The 17,615-nt window shown below is 37.3% G+C and overlaps 1 protein-coding gene and 1 pseudogene across 2 annotated transcripts; one reads left to right on the top strand and one right to left on the bottom strand.

Moving 5' to 3' along the window:
• Positions 1 to 479: 479 nt before the first annotated feature.
• On the top strand, positions 480 to 4,245 carry LOC142174267 (uncharacterized; annotated as a pseudogene).
• Positions 4,246 to 5,399: 1,154 nt separating this feature from the next.
• On the bottom strand, positions 5,400 to 14,320 carry LOC107825405 (putative SNAP25 homologous protein SNAP30). Of its 2 annotated transcripts, none has more exons than XM_016652261.2 (6): positions 14,166 to 14,320; positions 12,838 to 13,320; positions 12,126 to 12,219; positions 11,900 to 12,030; positions 11,694 to 11,791; positions 5,400 to 5,709 (listed from the first exon to the last, which is right to left on the bottom strand). In XM_016652261.2, the coding sequence occupies exons 2-6, from the start codon at positions 13,234 to 13,236 to the stop codon at positions 5,610 to 5,612; spliced, it is 822 nt and encodes a 273-aa protein (XP_016507747.1). In that variant the 5' UTR covers positions 13,237 to 13,320; positions 14,166 to 14,320; the 3' UTR covers positions 5,400 to 5,609. The 2 variants fall into 2 exon arrangements, with proteins under 2 accessions (XP_016507747.1, XP_016507748.1); XM_016652262.2 differs by lacking the exon at positions 14,166 to 14,320 and adding an exon at positions 13,471 to 13,954.
• Between the last annotated feature and the right edge of the window lie 3,295 nt (positions 14,321 to 17,615).

The raw sequence follows: 17,615 nt of genomic DNA, 5'->3' as shown, positions 1-17,615 counted from the left end.
ACCTAATATAAAAAATGTCTTAGCAAAGTGATATTAATTATAGCGAATATAGTGTAATTGCAAAAAAAAAAAAATTAAAAGAAATTGAAAATATAGTGACTTTATATTTCAAAGAAAAGTCCAGCCAAAAAATTCGTTGAGCTACCTCTGTTGCCACTACATTCTAATAACGGCGGATTACTGCTTACTCTAGGATTCCTTACTACTGTAGAATTCTATTTTATAGTTACTGATTTTTAGGAATTTGTTGTAACTCTCTCCTCCTATTTAAGCTCTTTTCTGATAGGTATTATCTTTTTCAAGTTTATCTTGTTGATGCATCTGCTGTACATATCTGTATAAATGGTCTGCCATACAATCAAATAACATTGGAGTATTTTTCATCTTCTACTTTCTTCTCTTTTATGGTATCAGAGCGACACTAGACTCCCACGAGTCGATCCTCTATTTTTTTCCCGCTTACTAGCCCAACAACTCAAATGGCCGCCAATATTTATGTGACCAATGCTGATGGAGTCAACAACGCCATTACTGTCAACATCGCCATTACTATTGTCCAATTCAATTCCCTTACGCAACTGCCCATAAAATTAACTAGCAGTCACAATTTCTCCCTGTGGAAAGCTCAAGTTTCAATGCTTATGCGTGACCACAATCTCTATGGGCATCTCGATGGCTCCATCCCTGCCCACGCACCATCTCTCAAAACAATCAAGATGTGAATAACCCTGCATTTGTTCCCTGGTATCGCCAAGATCAGTTAATTCAAAATGCTATCTTAGCCTCTGTTGATCCTACACTTGCCCCTACTGTTGCTGTTGCAGTCTCCGCCAAAGCTGCTGGGATGCTTTGCATATTGCGTATGCGAACAAATCTCCAATAAGAATTTTCAGCTTGCGTGATCGATTGGCTCGCCTTACTAAAGAATCTCGTCCGGTCACCGATTATCTTCATCAAGTTCGATCGATCTGTAATGAACTTGCAACTGCTGGTGCCCCTGTATTAAACGCCGAACTCATCGTTAAAATACTTAGTGGACTCGGATCTGAATTTCGCGAACTCTCTGCTGCCATTCGTGCTCGGGGTTCTACAATTTCCTATGAAGAGCTTTATAAAAAACCTTTTAATCATGAGCTTTTCCTAAAGCACGAGGAAGACAAGAAGCCGTTGTCCACACCTATTACCGCTGTTGTAGCACAAAAGAATACACCAACTCCTCCTCATCAGGGTAATAATCCTAACTCCAGCAATCGCCGTCCAAGTCCAAATGTACCTGCCAACAATCAGCAATGGCGACCACAACCATGGCGCCCACGAAGAAACAACCAGCAGCAGCCCTTTGACAAAAATCTTCGCTGTCAACTATGTGATCGTATAGGTCGTTCTGCTAGAGTATGCAGATCGCAGTCACATGATCATCTGCAAGCTCGGGCTAACTTTGCTGCTCGTTTTTCTCCTCAACAGACCCCGTGGATCGTGGACTGTGGAGCCACTCATCATATTGCATCTGATGCTCAAAGCCTAACCACGGTACATGATTACCACGCCACCGAAGAGATAACTATGGGCAATGGTAACACCATACCAATATCCCATTCTGGTAACTCTAACATAAGTGCTTCAAATCATAATTTTAAATTTCCCAATATCTTATGCTCTCATCCCATAAAAAGTAACTTTATCTATGTTTCTAAGTTTTGTCGTGATAATCATTCATCTATTGAATTCTTTCCTTTTCATTATCTTGTGAAGGATCTGAGTACGTGACGTCTCTAGTTCACGGACATAATAAAGATGGGTTGTATGAGTAGCCACCGGATTGTGCACATCGTCCTCCTCAATGCAATGTGGCTGTTCCATTTCACTTGTGGCAACGACGTTTAGGTCATCCTAGTCGTCGCGTTTTAAATACTATCTTGAATAATTTTCCCCTTCCTGTTTCAGATCCTAAAGGTAGTTCCATTTGAAATTCCTATTATTCAAATAAAATGCACAGGTTGACTTTTTCCGAAAATTCATTGCAAAGTAACAAGCCACTGCAAATCCTTTATAGCGATTTATGGGGTCTGTCTCCGATTTTGCCAATTGATAAAAAAGATATTATGTGTTATTTGTTGAGCAATTTTCAAAATACATGTGGTTGTTCACTTTGAAATCAAAAAATAAAACGCTTGAAGCTTTTCAAATTTTGCATCCATTACCAAAATTCAATCTCTTTACAGTGACGGTGGTGGTGAATTTTAATGTTTACAGTCCTATCTCAAAACACATAGCATAGAACACTTATTATCACCCTCATATACTCCGCAAAGAGTTGCTCTAGTCGAAAGAGACGACACCGACATGTTATTGAAACTGCTAGAACCTTGCCACACCAAACTCAGTTGCCAGCCATGATTCCCCTCAACCAAATTGTTCTGCCTCACCAGTTCACCCTTCTCCCCATTTAAACGCTCAGCCTCAATCCACAATAATCACTTACCAGCGCCGAAATAAATCCATTGGACCTTTGACCCAGAACCTTATGATACAACCTTCTTCCCCATCACCTGTCCCACCTTCCATCGTCTCAAAACCTTCCCTTGTTGCCGCTGACTCTACATTGACATCCACTCATCATATGATTAGTCAGTCTAAAATCAAAAACCTTAAGCCCAAACAATTTCATACTGTTGTTCAAACCACTTCCTCCATACCTAAAACCTTTAAGCAAGCTCAACAAGTCCCGCACTGGCATGAAGCTATGAAAAATGAATTTGAAGCCATAGTTCGGAACCAGACATGGGATCTGGTACCATGTGATCCTTCGAAAAATGTGGTGGATTGTAAGTGGTTTTTTCGAGTTAAATATCATCCCGATGGTTCTGTTGACAAGTACAAAGCTCGCCTAATTACCAAAGGGTTCACAGAACGACCTGGCCTTGAATATCAATGTACTTTAAGTCCTGTGGTAAAGCCCGCAACTGTTCGACTCGTTCTTGCAATTGTGACACAACAGAGCTGGCACATCGGTCAACTTGATATCAATAATGCCTTACTGCAAGGTCGTCTTGATGAGGAGGTCTATATACGTCAACCACCTGGTTTCGAAGCTTCTACACATCCTATACATGTTTGCAAGCTGCACAAGGGTAAATATGAACTTAAACAAGCTCCCAGGGCCTGGTACACTGAACTCAAAAATTATCTTGTTACTTCGGGATTTATTAAATCCCAATCTGATTCATCATTGTTCATCATGAATAATTCTGAGTTTACTGCTTATATACTAGTTTATGTTGATGACATAATTGTTACGGGCAATCAAATTCGTGGTGTTCAAAACATTATTGAAACTTGCAACCCGATTCTCACTAAAGGATCTTGGTCCACTTCATTATTTCCTTGGTGTTGAAGTCTTTTCTTATCCAGTTGGTCTTTTGTTGTCTCAACAAAAACACATTACAGATATGTTACAGGAAGTTAATATGCACACTTGCAAGGGTGCTCCAACGCCAATGGCTTCTACCGTTGTTTTCCCAGAATCTACTGAAGATTCTCTAGTAGATGGCTTTCTTTATAGGCGGATAATTGGTAAACTTCATTATCTTTCCTTTACACGGCTGGACATTGCTTTTGCAGTTAGCAAACTCTCATAGTCCATTCACCAACCCTTAATATCTCATTGGACAACCATGAATCGTCTCCTTCGGTATCTTTACCAGACATTTTCGTTTGGTCTCCGAATTGCTAAAGAACGTGATCATCGTCTTCTAGCCTACTCGGATTCTGACTGAGCTGGAGATCCTCTTGATCGAACCTCCACTACAAGTTATGTTGTTTACCTTGGCAACTCTCCGATATCATGGTCCTCTAAGAAGCAAAGATCTATTTCCCGTTCCTCCACAGAAGTAGAATATCGGGCTGTTGCAGCTACTGTCTCTGAGACCAATTGGCTAAGAAGTTTACTAGAATGAGCTTTGCTTCCGTATATCAGCCACTCCTCAAATCTTTTGTGACAATGTCAGTACCACTTACATTTGTGCCAATCCGATGTTTCATAGTCGTATGAAGCATATTGCTATTGACTTTCACTTTGTTCGTGAACAAGTTCAAAACAAGGAAATCGAAGTTCAACACCTTCACTCGACTGATCAAGTGGCAGATATACTTACTAAACCGCTTCCAAGAGCCACGTTTGTCAAGCAATTTTCCAAGTTGGGTGTTGTTGACACCACCAACTTGCGGGGGCGTAATAACGACTGATTACTGCTTACTATAGGATTCCTTACTACTGTAGAATTCTATTTTGTAGCTACTGATCTTTAGGAATTTGTTGTAACTCTCTCCTCCTATTTAGACTCTTTTCTGATAGGTTTTATCTTTTTTAAGTTTATCTTGTTTCTACATCTGTTGTACATATCTGTATAAATGGTCTGTCATACAATCAAATAACATCGCAATATTTTCCATCTTTTACTTCTCTTTTACATTCATCAGTCCTTAGTTTTTGATTGGATGATCAAACTATCTCACATTGTATCAGAGCCAACCCTACACACTCATAGATCCGCATCAAAATCCATTAAATTCCTTACAATTTATTTACTCTTTTTTTGTTTAACAATTCGATATTCGATAAACAATAGGACTTAACCCTATGTGAGGGAATGGAAAGAAAGGAGCATAAAATAGCAAGGGGGAAGTAGAGAAAAATTTGGCCCAACAGGAAACTGAGCCCGTTTGGATTAGGTGATTGTAAATAACTAATAAGCTTGAAATGTTGAGAAGCATTTTTAAGTGCTGAAATCGATTTTTAAAATAAGCATTGACGTGCTTGGATAGACGTGCTGAAACTATTAATAAGTAGTTGTTGTGTTTGTTAGAAAAGTGCTGATAAGCTATTCTTTTGTTAAAATGACTAAAATACCCTCAAAACTTTTCAAAATATATTAAATTAAAAAATTTATTTGTAAAGAAAAGGATGAAAACGAATCTGGAATGAAGAGAAAGTTAGAAAATTTATTTTGGGAAAAATATTTTGTGAATTAAAAAATATTATTAAGGATAAACTAGTAAAAGCCTTGGTCAAACTAAACGTGTTTATAAGCTGAAAAACCATAAGTTAGGGGTGACCAACTTATGACTTATGGATGATTTTAGCTTATAAGCACTTGGCCTATAAGACTAAACGCGTAGATAAGCCAAAAGGTGCTTATAAGCCTGTTTGACCAGCTTATAAGCTTAGACAAACACCCTAGAAAATTAGTTTGCCTAAGAGAAGACTTACTTCTCTCCCTCTCTCTCTCAATTTCCTTTCCTGTTAAAATGATTCTTAGGATTCTTTTTTATTGTCTTTGTTGATAAAAATTATAGCTATATGCATAATATTACTCCTTGCTGCAAGCGGCAGTAGCAAATGTGCAAAGGCCTATTTGATTATTTTATCCACAAATGAACAATTAAACAATGAAACAATCCATTAAACTTGGAATGAAAAAGGTAATCTTAATGACAAAAAAAATGATTGAAAAAGAATACAAGAAACAACCAAAACTTCAAACAGGCCTTGAGCCAAATGCCAGAAACTTCAGTAAATCTGATGTTGAAGCAAGAGCAAGAGTCCTCTCTCACTTCCCAACTATTTGACGTGCACGTCGATTGGCACCTTTAACTCGAGAGTTTAATTCCTCCACATCTTTGTCAAGATCATCAATAGCTTTGTTTTGCCTGCATTTATCAGATTTCAATAATGTATGTTAATAGGATAAAAGACAGAAAAAAGTAAATGATGCCTTAGCCAAGCAGAAAAACAGTATACAGAATGCAGTATTTGAGGAATGGAGTTTAACTTCCTATCCTATCATCTAAAAGATAACTACAGTTAGTTCTATTCATAATAAGTGGAATTAGTTACTTGAAAAATAAAACAGCCAACATGCTACAACAAGTTAAATTACATTAATAGGTAAAAGTATTGGGAATAAACCTCGTAAAAATAATATTCACGGTATTAGTGATAAACGCAGAACACTAAGTTATGATTAAATTAGCAAGAATAGAAATGCAGCAATAATGACACCAAAATTTTACGTGGAAACCCTTCTGAATAAGAGAAAAACCACGGCCAAGAAGAGCAACTGATATCACTATAGCGAGGATTTTTCCACTGTGTAGTAGCGAGTAAAAATACTCCTAAGACCACTACACCCTCAAAAGAAATAAACACTTTTGCTTTTTCCACCTCACTACAATATCTCTCACACTCTATTTTTCTTCACAAACTATTTTCTTATAGTTTATGGAATATCTTGCTCTCTCTCTTTTCTCTCTTTGTTGGTGTAATGAAATGAGAGTTAAAACTCTCCTTTTATAGCCAAAACCTCACTCTCTAAAGCCTACAATATTTGACAATTTCACACTCTTTTCACAATTTCAACAAGGTTGGCTACCAAACCAAACCAAGTCAATAAATTGGCTACCAAATCATGCCAATTTAACAAGGTTGACTACCAAACTAAACCAAGTCAATAAAATTGGCTACCAAATCATTTGAATGAGATGGACACCATATCAATCTCCTCCTCCAGTCTCATTCATCTAGAGGAGGTAGCACTATCTTCTAGTTTGAGTGCATGCCGACAAGTTCTTTGCATAACTCGAACTTGTCTCTTGGTACCACCTTGGTCAACATATCTGTAGGATTTTCACTCGTGTGAATCTTTTTGACTTGAAGTGATTCGTTCTCCACTTGCTCACGAATCCAATGATATCTGACGTCGATGTGTTTTGTTCTCGCATGGTACATGGAGTTTTTGCTTAGGTCTATTACACTCTGACTATCGCAATAGACAACATACTCCATCTGTCGCAATCCAAGTTCTTGAAGAAATATCTTGAGCCATATCATTTCTTTGCCAGCTTCAATAGCCACAATATACTCCGCTTCAGTTGTAGATAGTGCGACACACTTCTGCAACTTCGACTGCCATGATATAACTCCCCATAAAAAAGTAAACAAATATCCAGTAGTGGATTTTCTGTTATCAAGGTCACCTGCCATATCAGAATCTGTATAGCCATTCAAAATTAGATTTGATCCTCCAAAACATAAGCATTCATGAGAGCTTCTTCTTAGATACCTGAGTATCCACTTTACAGCTTCCTTATGCTCTTTTCCTGGATTTTCGAGAAATTTGCTAACAACACCGACTGCATGAGCAATATCTGGTCGAGTGCATACTATTGCATACATCAAACTTCCAACAGCAGAGGAATCAGGAATCTTGGACATTCTTTCTTTTTCCTCCGTTGTTGTAGGACACATCTTCTTCCTTAACTTCAGATGACCAGGAAAGGGTGTGTGAACTAACTTAGCACTCTTCATATTGAAGCGCTTCAGTACACGTTCTATGTACTTCTCCTGTGACAAGTAAAGCTTCCTTTCATTTCTCGAACGAGTAATTCTCATGCCCAAAATCTGCTTAGCGTGACCCAAGTCTTTCATTGCAAAGGACTTATTCAACTGTTTCTTCAACTCGTCAATCTTGAAACATTTCTGCCCATAATCAACATATCATCCACATATAGCAAGAGGATGATAAAGTCATCATCAGAAAACCTTTGTACAAACACACAGTGATCTGAAGAAGTCTTCTTGTAGCCTTGCTCCCCCATAACAGACTCAAACTTCTTATACCACTGTCTGGGAGCTTGCTTCAATCCGTATAGACTCTTCTTAAGTTTGCATACAAGATTTTCTTTACCTTTTACCTTGAAGCCCTCAGGTTGTTCCATATAGATCTCCTCTTCTAAGTCACTGTGAAGAAAAGCAGTCTTCACATCCATCTACTCAATCTCCAAATCAAGACTAGCAGTCAAACCAAGAACTGTCCGAATGGAGGACATTTTCACGACATGGGAAAATATTTCGTCAAAGTCAATACCTTTCCTTTGACCAAATCCCTTGACAACCAATCTAGCTTTGTATCTGAACTTCAAACTATGTTCTTCAGCTTTAACTTTGAACACCCACTTGTTTTTCAAAGCTCTCATGCCCTTAGGCAATTTCACCAACTCATAAGTATGGTTCTCATGCAGAGATTTCATCTCATCTTGCATGGCTTCAATCCATTGATACTTGTGCTCATCTTCTATGGCCTTCACATAACATTCAGGTTCTCCCCCATCAATGAGTAATACATACTCATTGGGTGAATAACGGGAGGAAGGAGTGCGTGGTCTAGAAGACCTCCTGAGTGGAATATCTGACTCGTCCACAACTTCATGAGTAGGAGCATCTACCTCATCAACATTAGCATTGTTATCACCATCACCATCAATATGTTGATCTGGAATGTGGTTCTGGGCATCACCATCATCATTAAGCCCACCAACGTCATCCGTATTTGTACGAGGAACTTGATCAAGATTGACTAAACCTTCAAAACTTGTAGATTTTAGCTTCTCCGCTTTGTTAATATCTTCAATGGTTTGATCCTCCACGAAGATAACATCACGGCTTCTTATTACCTTCTTCTCAATTGGATCATATAGCCTGTAACCAAACTCATCAAGGCCATAACTAATGAAGATGCACTGTCTTGTCTTGGCAGTTAATTTTGACCTCTCATCTTTAGGCACATGTACAAAAGCTTTGCAACCAAACACTTTCAAGTGGTCATAGGAAACATCCTTCCCATACCAAAATCTGTTTGGAACATCACTTTGCAGAGCAACTGCAGGGGATAGATTAATAACATGTGCGGCAGTCAACAAAGCCTTACCCCAAAAGGAATTCGGCAACTTTGCTTCAGAAAGCAAACATCTGACTCTTTCCATCAAGGTCCTGTTCATCCTTTCTGCTAAACCATTAAGCTGAGGAGTCTTAGGAGGAGTCTTCTGGTGTCTGATACCCTGTTCCTTGCAGTATTCGTCAAATAGTCCACAATATTCACCACCGTTATTAGTACGAATACACTTCAACTTCTTTCCAGTTTCTCTTTCAACTGAAGCCTGAAACTGCTTAAAGACACCCAACACTTGGTCTTTAGTCTTCAAAATGTAAACCCAAAGTTTCCTTGAGCAATCATCAATAAAGGTAGCAAAATAAAGTGTACCACCCAAAGCTCTTGTCTTCATTGGACCACATAAGTCTGAATGCACCAACTCAAGCAACTCTGTCTTTCTTGAAGGAGGATGGGATTGGAAAGAAACTCTTTTTTATTTTCCAGCCAAGCAGTGCTCACATTTTCTAATTTTGCACTTTCAAAATTTGACAACAATTTCATCTTGGCCAGAACATTTAGTCCTTTCTTGCTAATGTGGCTAAGCCTCTTATGCCATAACGTTGAAAAGCTATTGCTCTCAACGACATTCACCATATCAACACAGGTAGAGGTCGTAGTCCAGTATAGACCACATTGCTTTTTCCCACGAGCCACAATCATGGAACCCTTAGTGAGTTTCCACTTTCCAGCACCATTGGTACCCTCATCATCCAAAACACCAACAGAGATCAAATGCAAACGAACATCAGGTGCATGCTTTACATTGTTTAAAACTAGTTTATTTACAATACTAGTTTCCAAACAAATCGTTCCAACACCAGCCACCCTAGATACAGTCTCATTAACCATACTCAAAGTTCCATAGTCACCCTGAGTATAGGATGTGAAAAATTCCTTCCTTGTTGTCGTATGAGATGCGGCATCACTGTCCACAACCCAGCTTGACTCATCACAAGCAATATTTATCAGATCCGCATCAAGGACAGTAACAAGATCTTCTGTAGTGATGGTGGGTACACGATTGCCATCTTCTTTCTGTTCTTCCTTGTCTCTATTCTCCTTTTTCAAAATCCGGCAGAACTTTTTTGTGTGCCCTTTCTTCCCGCAATGATAGCACTCAATATCTTTAAGTCTGCTTCTGGATTTGCTTCTATTATGTTCTCTATTTTGAGAACCCCGATTCTTGCTTCTCCCCCTAGAGTCAGTCACCAAGATATCTGATGAGGAGGAATCCTGAGATTTTCTTCTCATCTCTTCATTTAAAAGGCTGCTCTTGGCAAGATCCATAGAGATCACACCATCCGGAGCAGAATTTGATAATGAAGTTCTAAGAATTTCGCAAGAATCTGGTAGGGAACCAAGTAGAAATAAGACTTGAATTTCTTCATCAAATTTAATGCCCATAGCAGATAACTGGTTCATGATCCCCTGAAGATTATTCAGATGATCTATCATCGCGGAACCATCATGGTATTTTAAACCCAACATCTGCTTTATCAGAAACATCTTGTTGTTTCTATTTTTCCGAGCATACAAACTTTCAAGGTGCTCCCATAGGGTCCGAGCATGTGTTTCCCCAGAAATATGGTTCAAAACATTATCGTCAACCCACTGTTTAATAAAGCCGCAAACCTGCCTGTGTAACAAATTCCACTCTTCATCTGATTTATTATCAGGCTTTATAGTGGCGAAGACAGGTTGATGAAAATTCTTGACATAGAGAAAATCTTCCATTTTGCCCTTCCAAATGACATAATTTGTGCCATTCAAAGTAACCATTCTACTAGTGTTGACTTCCATCGTTTATCACAAGTACAAATACTATTTATTATGAGACCAAAATAATTCTTTTCTGATGTGGAAGTTCAGACTGTGCTGCAACCACAGAGCATACTCAGACAGAACCTTGGCTCTGATACCACTTGTTGGGAATAAACCCCGTAAAAATAATATTCACGGTATTAGTGATAAACGCAGAATACTAAGTTATGGTTAAATCGGCAAGAATAGAAATGCATCAATAATGACACCAAGATTTTACGTGGAAACCCTTCTGAATAAGGGAAAAATCACGGCCAAGAAGAGCAACTGATATCACTATAGCGAGGAATTTTACACTGTGTAATAGCGAGTAAAAATACTCCTAAGACCACTACACCCTCAAAAGAAATAAACACTCTTTTGCTTTTTCCACCTCACTACAATATCTCTCACACTCTATTTTTCTTCACAAACTTTTTTTTTATAGTTTATGGAATACCTTGTTCTCTCGCTTTTCTCTCTTTGTTGGTATAATGAAATGAGAGTTAAAACTCTCCTTTTATAGCCAAACCTCACTCTTTAAAGCCTACAATATTTGATAATTTGCACACCTTTTTCAGAATTTCAACAAGGTTGACTACCAAACCAAACCAAGTCAAAATTGGCTACAAAATCATACCAATTCAACAAGGTTAGCTACCAAACTAAGCCAAGTCAACAAAATTAGCTACCAAATCATTTGAATGAGATGGACACCATATCAAAAAGTTCTTTTAATTGCCCGTGTACATAAGTTAAATCTTGATGTTATTTTCCATGTACAATTGCCACCACACTGAGCTACCCCACCAACAGAAATAGAATGAAACTATATGTTCATTATATGCTATAGTTTAGTTCAGTATCACAGATGAAAGTTGACAGTCACTTCATGACGCCGTCTCAAAAGCACATTTTAAACTTCAGAAAACTTTAGCTCATTAACATCTTTTCAGAATCATGCTTAATGATTTTGTCACAAGAAATTAGCACTCAATCATATTTCTTTTAACATTTCAGGGAAGCAGAGGATCTTTTCAAAAGTACTCAAAGTTAATCAGGTTAGTAGATTTGTCCTTCCAAGAAAAATATCAGGTACTGCTAGTCAAATTAGACGATACTTACTTGTCAAGTTCAGATCCCATGTCAACAGCCATGCCTTTTAGATCACCCAATATGTTGCTAAGATCTGAAAGTGCATCATCTTGCTTCGCCTTCTCCAACTGGTTAAACATAAAAATAGTTTAAACATGAAAAGAAAACATAAATTTAACTTTTTAATGTAGAAGTAATTGCCACAAATAGCCAGATTGTGTAAATACAAAATGTACCTCCACTTGCTGCATAGCGTTCATCGATTCAGGAGGAGGTGTGCTTGAGGCTGACTTTCCTTTTTTACCATTAGATAAACCTAATTTTTCCCTTTCATTTGCACTACTTTCTTTCCCTCTATAATTATCATCTACAAGAACCAACGGATGAAAGTAAGTATCTCTGTTAGCAATTAAAATTACAGAAAGAAGAAGAGTGAATATGATATGGAGGATAACACAAAACCTTTTGAAGTTCGAGGCCCTTTAATATCATGGCTCTTCTTCGGCTTCCAAGGCATAGAGAACATACCACCAAGATTGTTCAATAACTTCTCCCCCTGGAATGCAAAAACATGTTCATTATTGTCAACTTAAGTCATGTCAGATGGACCATATCTTCCAATTGTACCAAATAATAAACATATCGCACGAGCAAATTAAAGCTAATTAAGCTACACCCTCAGCTTTAAATTGGTTGCATGATGCAAATTGTTTGACTTAGATTCCTCTACTCATGAATTCAGAAATTGAACTTGTAGTGAAGACAAAGAAAAAGGAACTCGCATTGGCTAAAGAAACATGAAAAATGCAAAAGACTGATAAGCTCAACAAGATAAAGCTTTCCCATTAGTGGTAAACTGAAATAGAATTCAAAATGAGACGACTCATAACATTTGGAGGACAAAGAAACACATTGTTCATAGAGAGTACTACTACCAGTTTTCACTGAAAGGGAATTATTTTAACTTAATTTACAATATCGTTGTATTTTAACATATTACTGCAGGTTATTTGATCTATTTTCTAAGATATCATATTAGACTTGCTATGAATAGTTACCACTTGTCGTAGGTAACTTGACCTGTTGGTGTAAAATAGCTATATAATGCAAGTGCACAAGAAGTAAATGGAACTCTTGAAAAATGAAGTGCAATAATAATTGAAGTGATCGATACCTTGCTCAAATCGCGGTCCATATCAACAGCCATCATGTGAGTACGATGAATTTGCTCACCTTGCTTATGCAAGGTATCGAGTGTCTTAGCACCATCCTGTCTAATATCCTCAGCTATCTTCAAACAGTTATTCACCGAGCTTGTGGTCTCCTTAGCTTGATTTACAGCATAACCTTCCAATTCTTGCATAGACATGTTATCGAAGTCCTGTGTCTTACTTTTATTTTTGTTCCTTGTCCCTGACGATGATGATGTTCCAAAATCATCATCATCTGGTGTGACAAGAACTGGTTCGGAAGAAGTTCTTCGCGCATTTTTAGTTCCATGTTTTTCATCAGAATGTGAAGGGGTTGTATTTGTAGTAGCAGAGTCTGCTTTACCTTTCCTGAAGCCAAACATTTTTGGAAATTGAGTGGAATCTGCTTTTTTGGGAACTAAAGGAATTTTTCTGAAGGATCAGTATTTTGCACTTAATAGGATCACCTGAAATGCAAAAAATTTCAAGATTGTAAACAAAAGGCTCAAATTGCTTGTAAAACAAAAAACATATCCCTTCTATATTACACATAAAAACCAATATCAGCAAATTAGTAAGACTTCAACTATACAACAGCTTTTTGGCCAAAATATTACTGGGAGAAGTTACTGCCGTGTGACCATGAGGTCACTGGTTCGAGCCGTGGAAATAACATCTTGTAGAAATACAGAGTAAGGCTGTGTACGATAGATCCTTGTGGTCCGGCCCTTCCCGGACACCGCGCATAGCAGGACCTCAATGCACCGAGTTGTCTTTTTTTTTTAAAAAAATTTCTGATAGTTTAACATGCTATTAATGCAGTGGCGAAATGGTCTAGTTCCAAACAGGATCAAATGAATGAATTTTAGCAGAAGGCCATCATTTGCACTATAAAAAAACGATTCGCAAAATTCGTGATAAAAATGACCAAGATCAAAAACAAAACGCACATACCACAATGTTGAGTCAGAAATGATCACCAATATATGAATTCATTTGGCGAAAAACCCATCATAATTAATCAATTGAGGAAAGCCAAAATCAACAAAAACGAAAAAGGAGAAAAGGGCCGTACCCAAATTTCAAAATTTAATCCAGATTCATATATTAAAAAGTGACAAAGATGAGAAGAAATGCACATACTAATATTGATGCAGAACAAACTATGAATTCATTTTTGAAACCCATCTCAATTAATCAAATGAGGAAACTATCATCATCAAATTAAAAAAAAAAAAAAGGAAAGAGGACGCATTCAATATTTAAGAAAAATTAAAGAGAACTATGAAAAAGATGTGTTTGAAATAAATACCTGGAAATGATTGAAAATGTTGTCTATTTGTAGACGTATGAATATGGAAAGAAGGGAGGCTATGGAGAAGAAGAAATATTGAAATTGCAGAAATTTCTTCCTCTCCAACGCGCAATTAGAATGAAGAAATGATGGACACAAAGAGTCTCTCTTTTTGAATGGATCAAATATTGAAGGGAGAAAAGTGGAAGGTCCCGCGAAAAACCAGGTTTTCTACACTTTCTTGACCGTTGGGATTTTTTACACTTCTGTTATTCTCCTACTGTCCTACATCACATTTTTACACCTCTTTTTATTTATTTACCCTCTTTCTAGTTTGAGAATATTCTTTTTTCCTTTTAATTCCATGAGACTTTTAATTCGTTATGTCAGCCCTTCTAAAAGGACAACCTGGTGCAGAAACAATCTCGCGTTTACGTAGGGTCCGGGCAAGGGCCACAACTCAAGAGATGTGATATAGATAGCCTACCCTAATGCAACCCGTAACATATAAGCCTTCCTTTCTACCGTTATGTCAGCCCCTCTATGGTTAAGAACTAACACAATTATTGATTCTCATTTTAATTTATCAGTTAATTATGATAATTAATATGATTTGATGTAAATATTCGTGTAAGTTTTTACTATGTCAGGTTGAGTTCCACAGAATATATAGCTCATAATTGGTCATAAAATTACCATTGGAACGATAGTGTCACGAATTTTAGTAACATTTTATCTGATTGAGTATTTCAAGGGACGGACTATGTATTTGGACATAAATATACAAGTAATTTGAGAACATTGATATAGAGTTATATGAATAAAACAATGTGGTCAATGAATAATTTCTTGGCCGGACTACATGAGCTTATTGTAGTTGTGGGCATGTACCATATAATTTAAGTTGTATGTACTAATGATGTATATAATATTTATATAATCATGTCACCTAAAAGATAATTGCATATAATTTTAATTATTAAAATTAATTAGTAACTTATAGTAATAAATAGTAAGTAATTTTCCATAACATCCACGTTAATTATATTGATAGAGTAAAAATATTATTACTTTGTAGAGTATATAACAATTCATTCACATCCCGCGCATACCTGATTTTTCATTTGTTTTTTCCTCACTGTAAAAATATTATTACTCTATAGTGTATATGTTGTAACATACGCATTCCCTTCGGTCATGGATAGATTAGTCTAAGAGTAGGATCTAAAATTTAGTGTGTAATACGAACTCTTTTTTTTAAAAAAGTAAAGTGCTAGAGCAAAATTGGTAATTACTAGTAATTTTGTTTATTTAAAATAGTTTATAGCTTCTAACAAACACTAGTCGAGGGTAATTTGTGAATTAAGAATTTCAACTTTCTTATTCTATCCTAGTAATATGCGGATAGGAAATTTGTGACTTGGTAAACACAATTTACATTATAGCTAACAGTTCAACGTTTCATGATCCATTACAGTCAAAAGGACAATTTGGTACACCAAGCACTCAGTATGCACAATTTATTAAAATTATATTATATTTATAGTACACAATTTTATATTACATTTTAGTAAGAGAAGTGTGATTAGTGCTTACGCTCCGCGGACGGACTTGGATGAGGAGGTTAAAAGACACTTATAGGAGAATTTGGAGGGGGGTCCACACCATTATAACAGAAAAATTAATCCCATCTACTAATCTTGACATTAAGATCATAATCTTATTAATAACAACCATATTTAGTTATTTACTAGGAAGATATGGACAGAGTAGATAATTAAAATGTGGACTTTAATTCTTATAAATGTGGCTAATTCATGTTTCCAGAAGAGGGAGGACCATTTGGTCACGTTTTGGAGTACGGTGGTCAAGACTCAGATTGATTACCTTCTATGCAAGAAGAGTGATAGAGGCTTATGCACTGACTGTAAGGTTATATCGAGCGAGTGGCTTTTGACCCAATATAATCTCTTGGTAATGGACTTGGAGATCAAGGGAGAGAGGAAGAAGGAGCGTAGTGTACGATCAACCTAGGATCAAGTGGGGAGTCTTGATTAAGGACAAAGCTCAGGTATTGGGGGAGAAGCTGTTGACTATGGGGGCCTGGAGACACGAGTAGTATGTGGGGCACAACAACTAACTGCATTAGGGTAACTGCTAGAGAAGTGTTAAGGGTTACAAAGGGTTACTGGGGGAGGGGGTGGGCACAAAGGGGACTGATAGTGGAACGGAGAGGTCCAACGTAAAGTGAAAGCCAAAAAAAAAGGCATACGTGAACTAGTGGAGAGTGTTGACGAGGAGGAGAAGAGGACAAATTGGGAGTGTTGTCAAATGCAAAGAAAGAGGCAAAGTTAGCGGTCATGGCGGCCAAGACTGCAATGTTGGAACGCTTGTATGAGGAACTTGGAGACAGAGGCGGTGACAAAAAACTGTTTAGGCTAGCCAATGTTAGAGAGAGGAAGGATCGAGACCTGGACCAAGTGAGGTGCATCAAAGACGAGAACAACAAGATATTGGTGGAAGAGGTGTGTATTAGGCGTAGCTGGCAGACATACTTCCATAAACTCTTGAACGAAGACGGGGACATAAATATCGTGCTTGGGGAGTTGGAGAACTCAAAAAGCCAGCATGATTTTCGGTTTTGTAGATGCATTAAGGTTGATGAGGTTTGTGGAGGCAATGCAGAAGATGAGCAGGGGTAAGACGACTAGGCCAGACGAGATTCACGTGAAATTTTGGAAGGACGCGAGTCAGACAGGTTCGGAGTAGCTTACTAGCCTATTTAATGTCATTTTTAGGACGAATAAGATGCCCAAAGAATGGAGGCGGAGTTTGATAGTTCTATTGTACAAGAACAAGGGAGATGTCCAAAATTGCAACAACTATATGGGTATCAAGCTGATTGTTAGATCTATGTTTATTTTAATTATGCAAAATAACATTAATCTTTATGTGCAGAAATATTCCTTAAGCAATGAAAAAGAAGTATCGAAGAATCAAGACGAAAAAGGAAGGAGTAGCAAAAAATCAAAGGCAAAATCAATCAAGGATTTGGCAGAAGATCAAGAAGAATATTATAGGAATGACCTCAATCAAAGGAAATCAAAGGCACAGAATTATGCACTGAAGATTTCTCCATCTAAGTACGTCAATCGAAGCCGAAATCGAGGGATTTTATTTGATATTCCAAATAACGGGAATATCCACTCAACAAAGGAAAAATCCAATCAAGACCACAAGTCAAGGCAAATCAACAGAAGAAATATCCTATTCTTGGAAAGAACCAATCTACAATTTCTTTTTTAGATCAACTCCCTTGGGTTTGAAATCTCTCAAGATTCACAATTTATGAAGGCCTCACGGAGTATAAATACTCACTGCGCCAGTTTGGAACGAATATACTTTGATCAAACCACTATCACTCTTTTTGTTCTACTCTTAATAAGCATTGTAGTCTACTCTAAATCT

Source organism: Nicotiana tabacum, chromosome 20 (assembly GCF_000715075.1).
Source record: "Nicotiana tabacum cultivar K326 chromosome 20, ASM71507v2, whole genome shotgun sequence".
In the NCBI taxonomy this organism is placed as follows: domain Eukaryota; kingdom Viridiplantae; phylum Streptophyta; class Magnoliopsida; order Solanales; family Solanaceae; genus Nicotiana; species Nicotiana tabacum.
The sequence above is the reverse complement of the archived record's forward strand: the minus strand, read 5'-3'. Positions and strand labels throughout refer to the sequence as shown.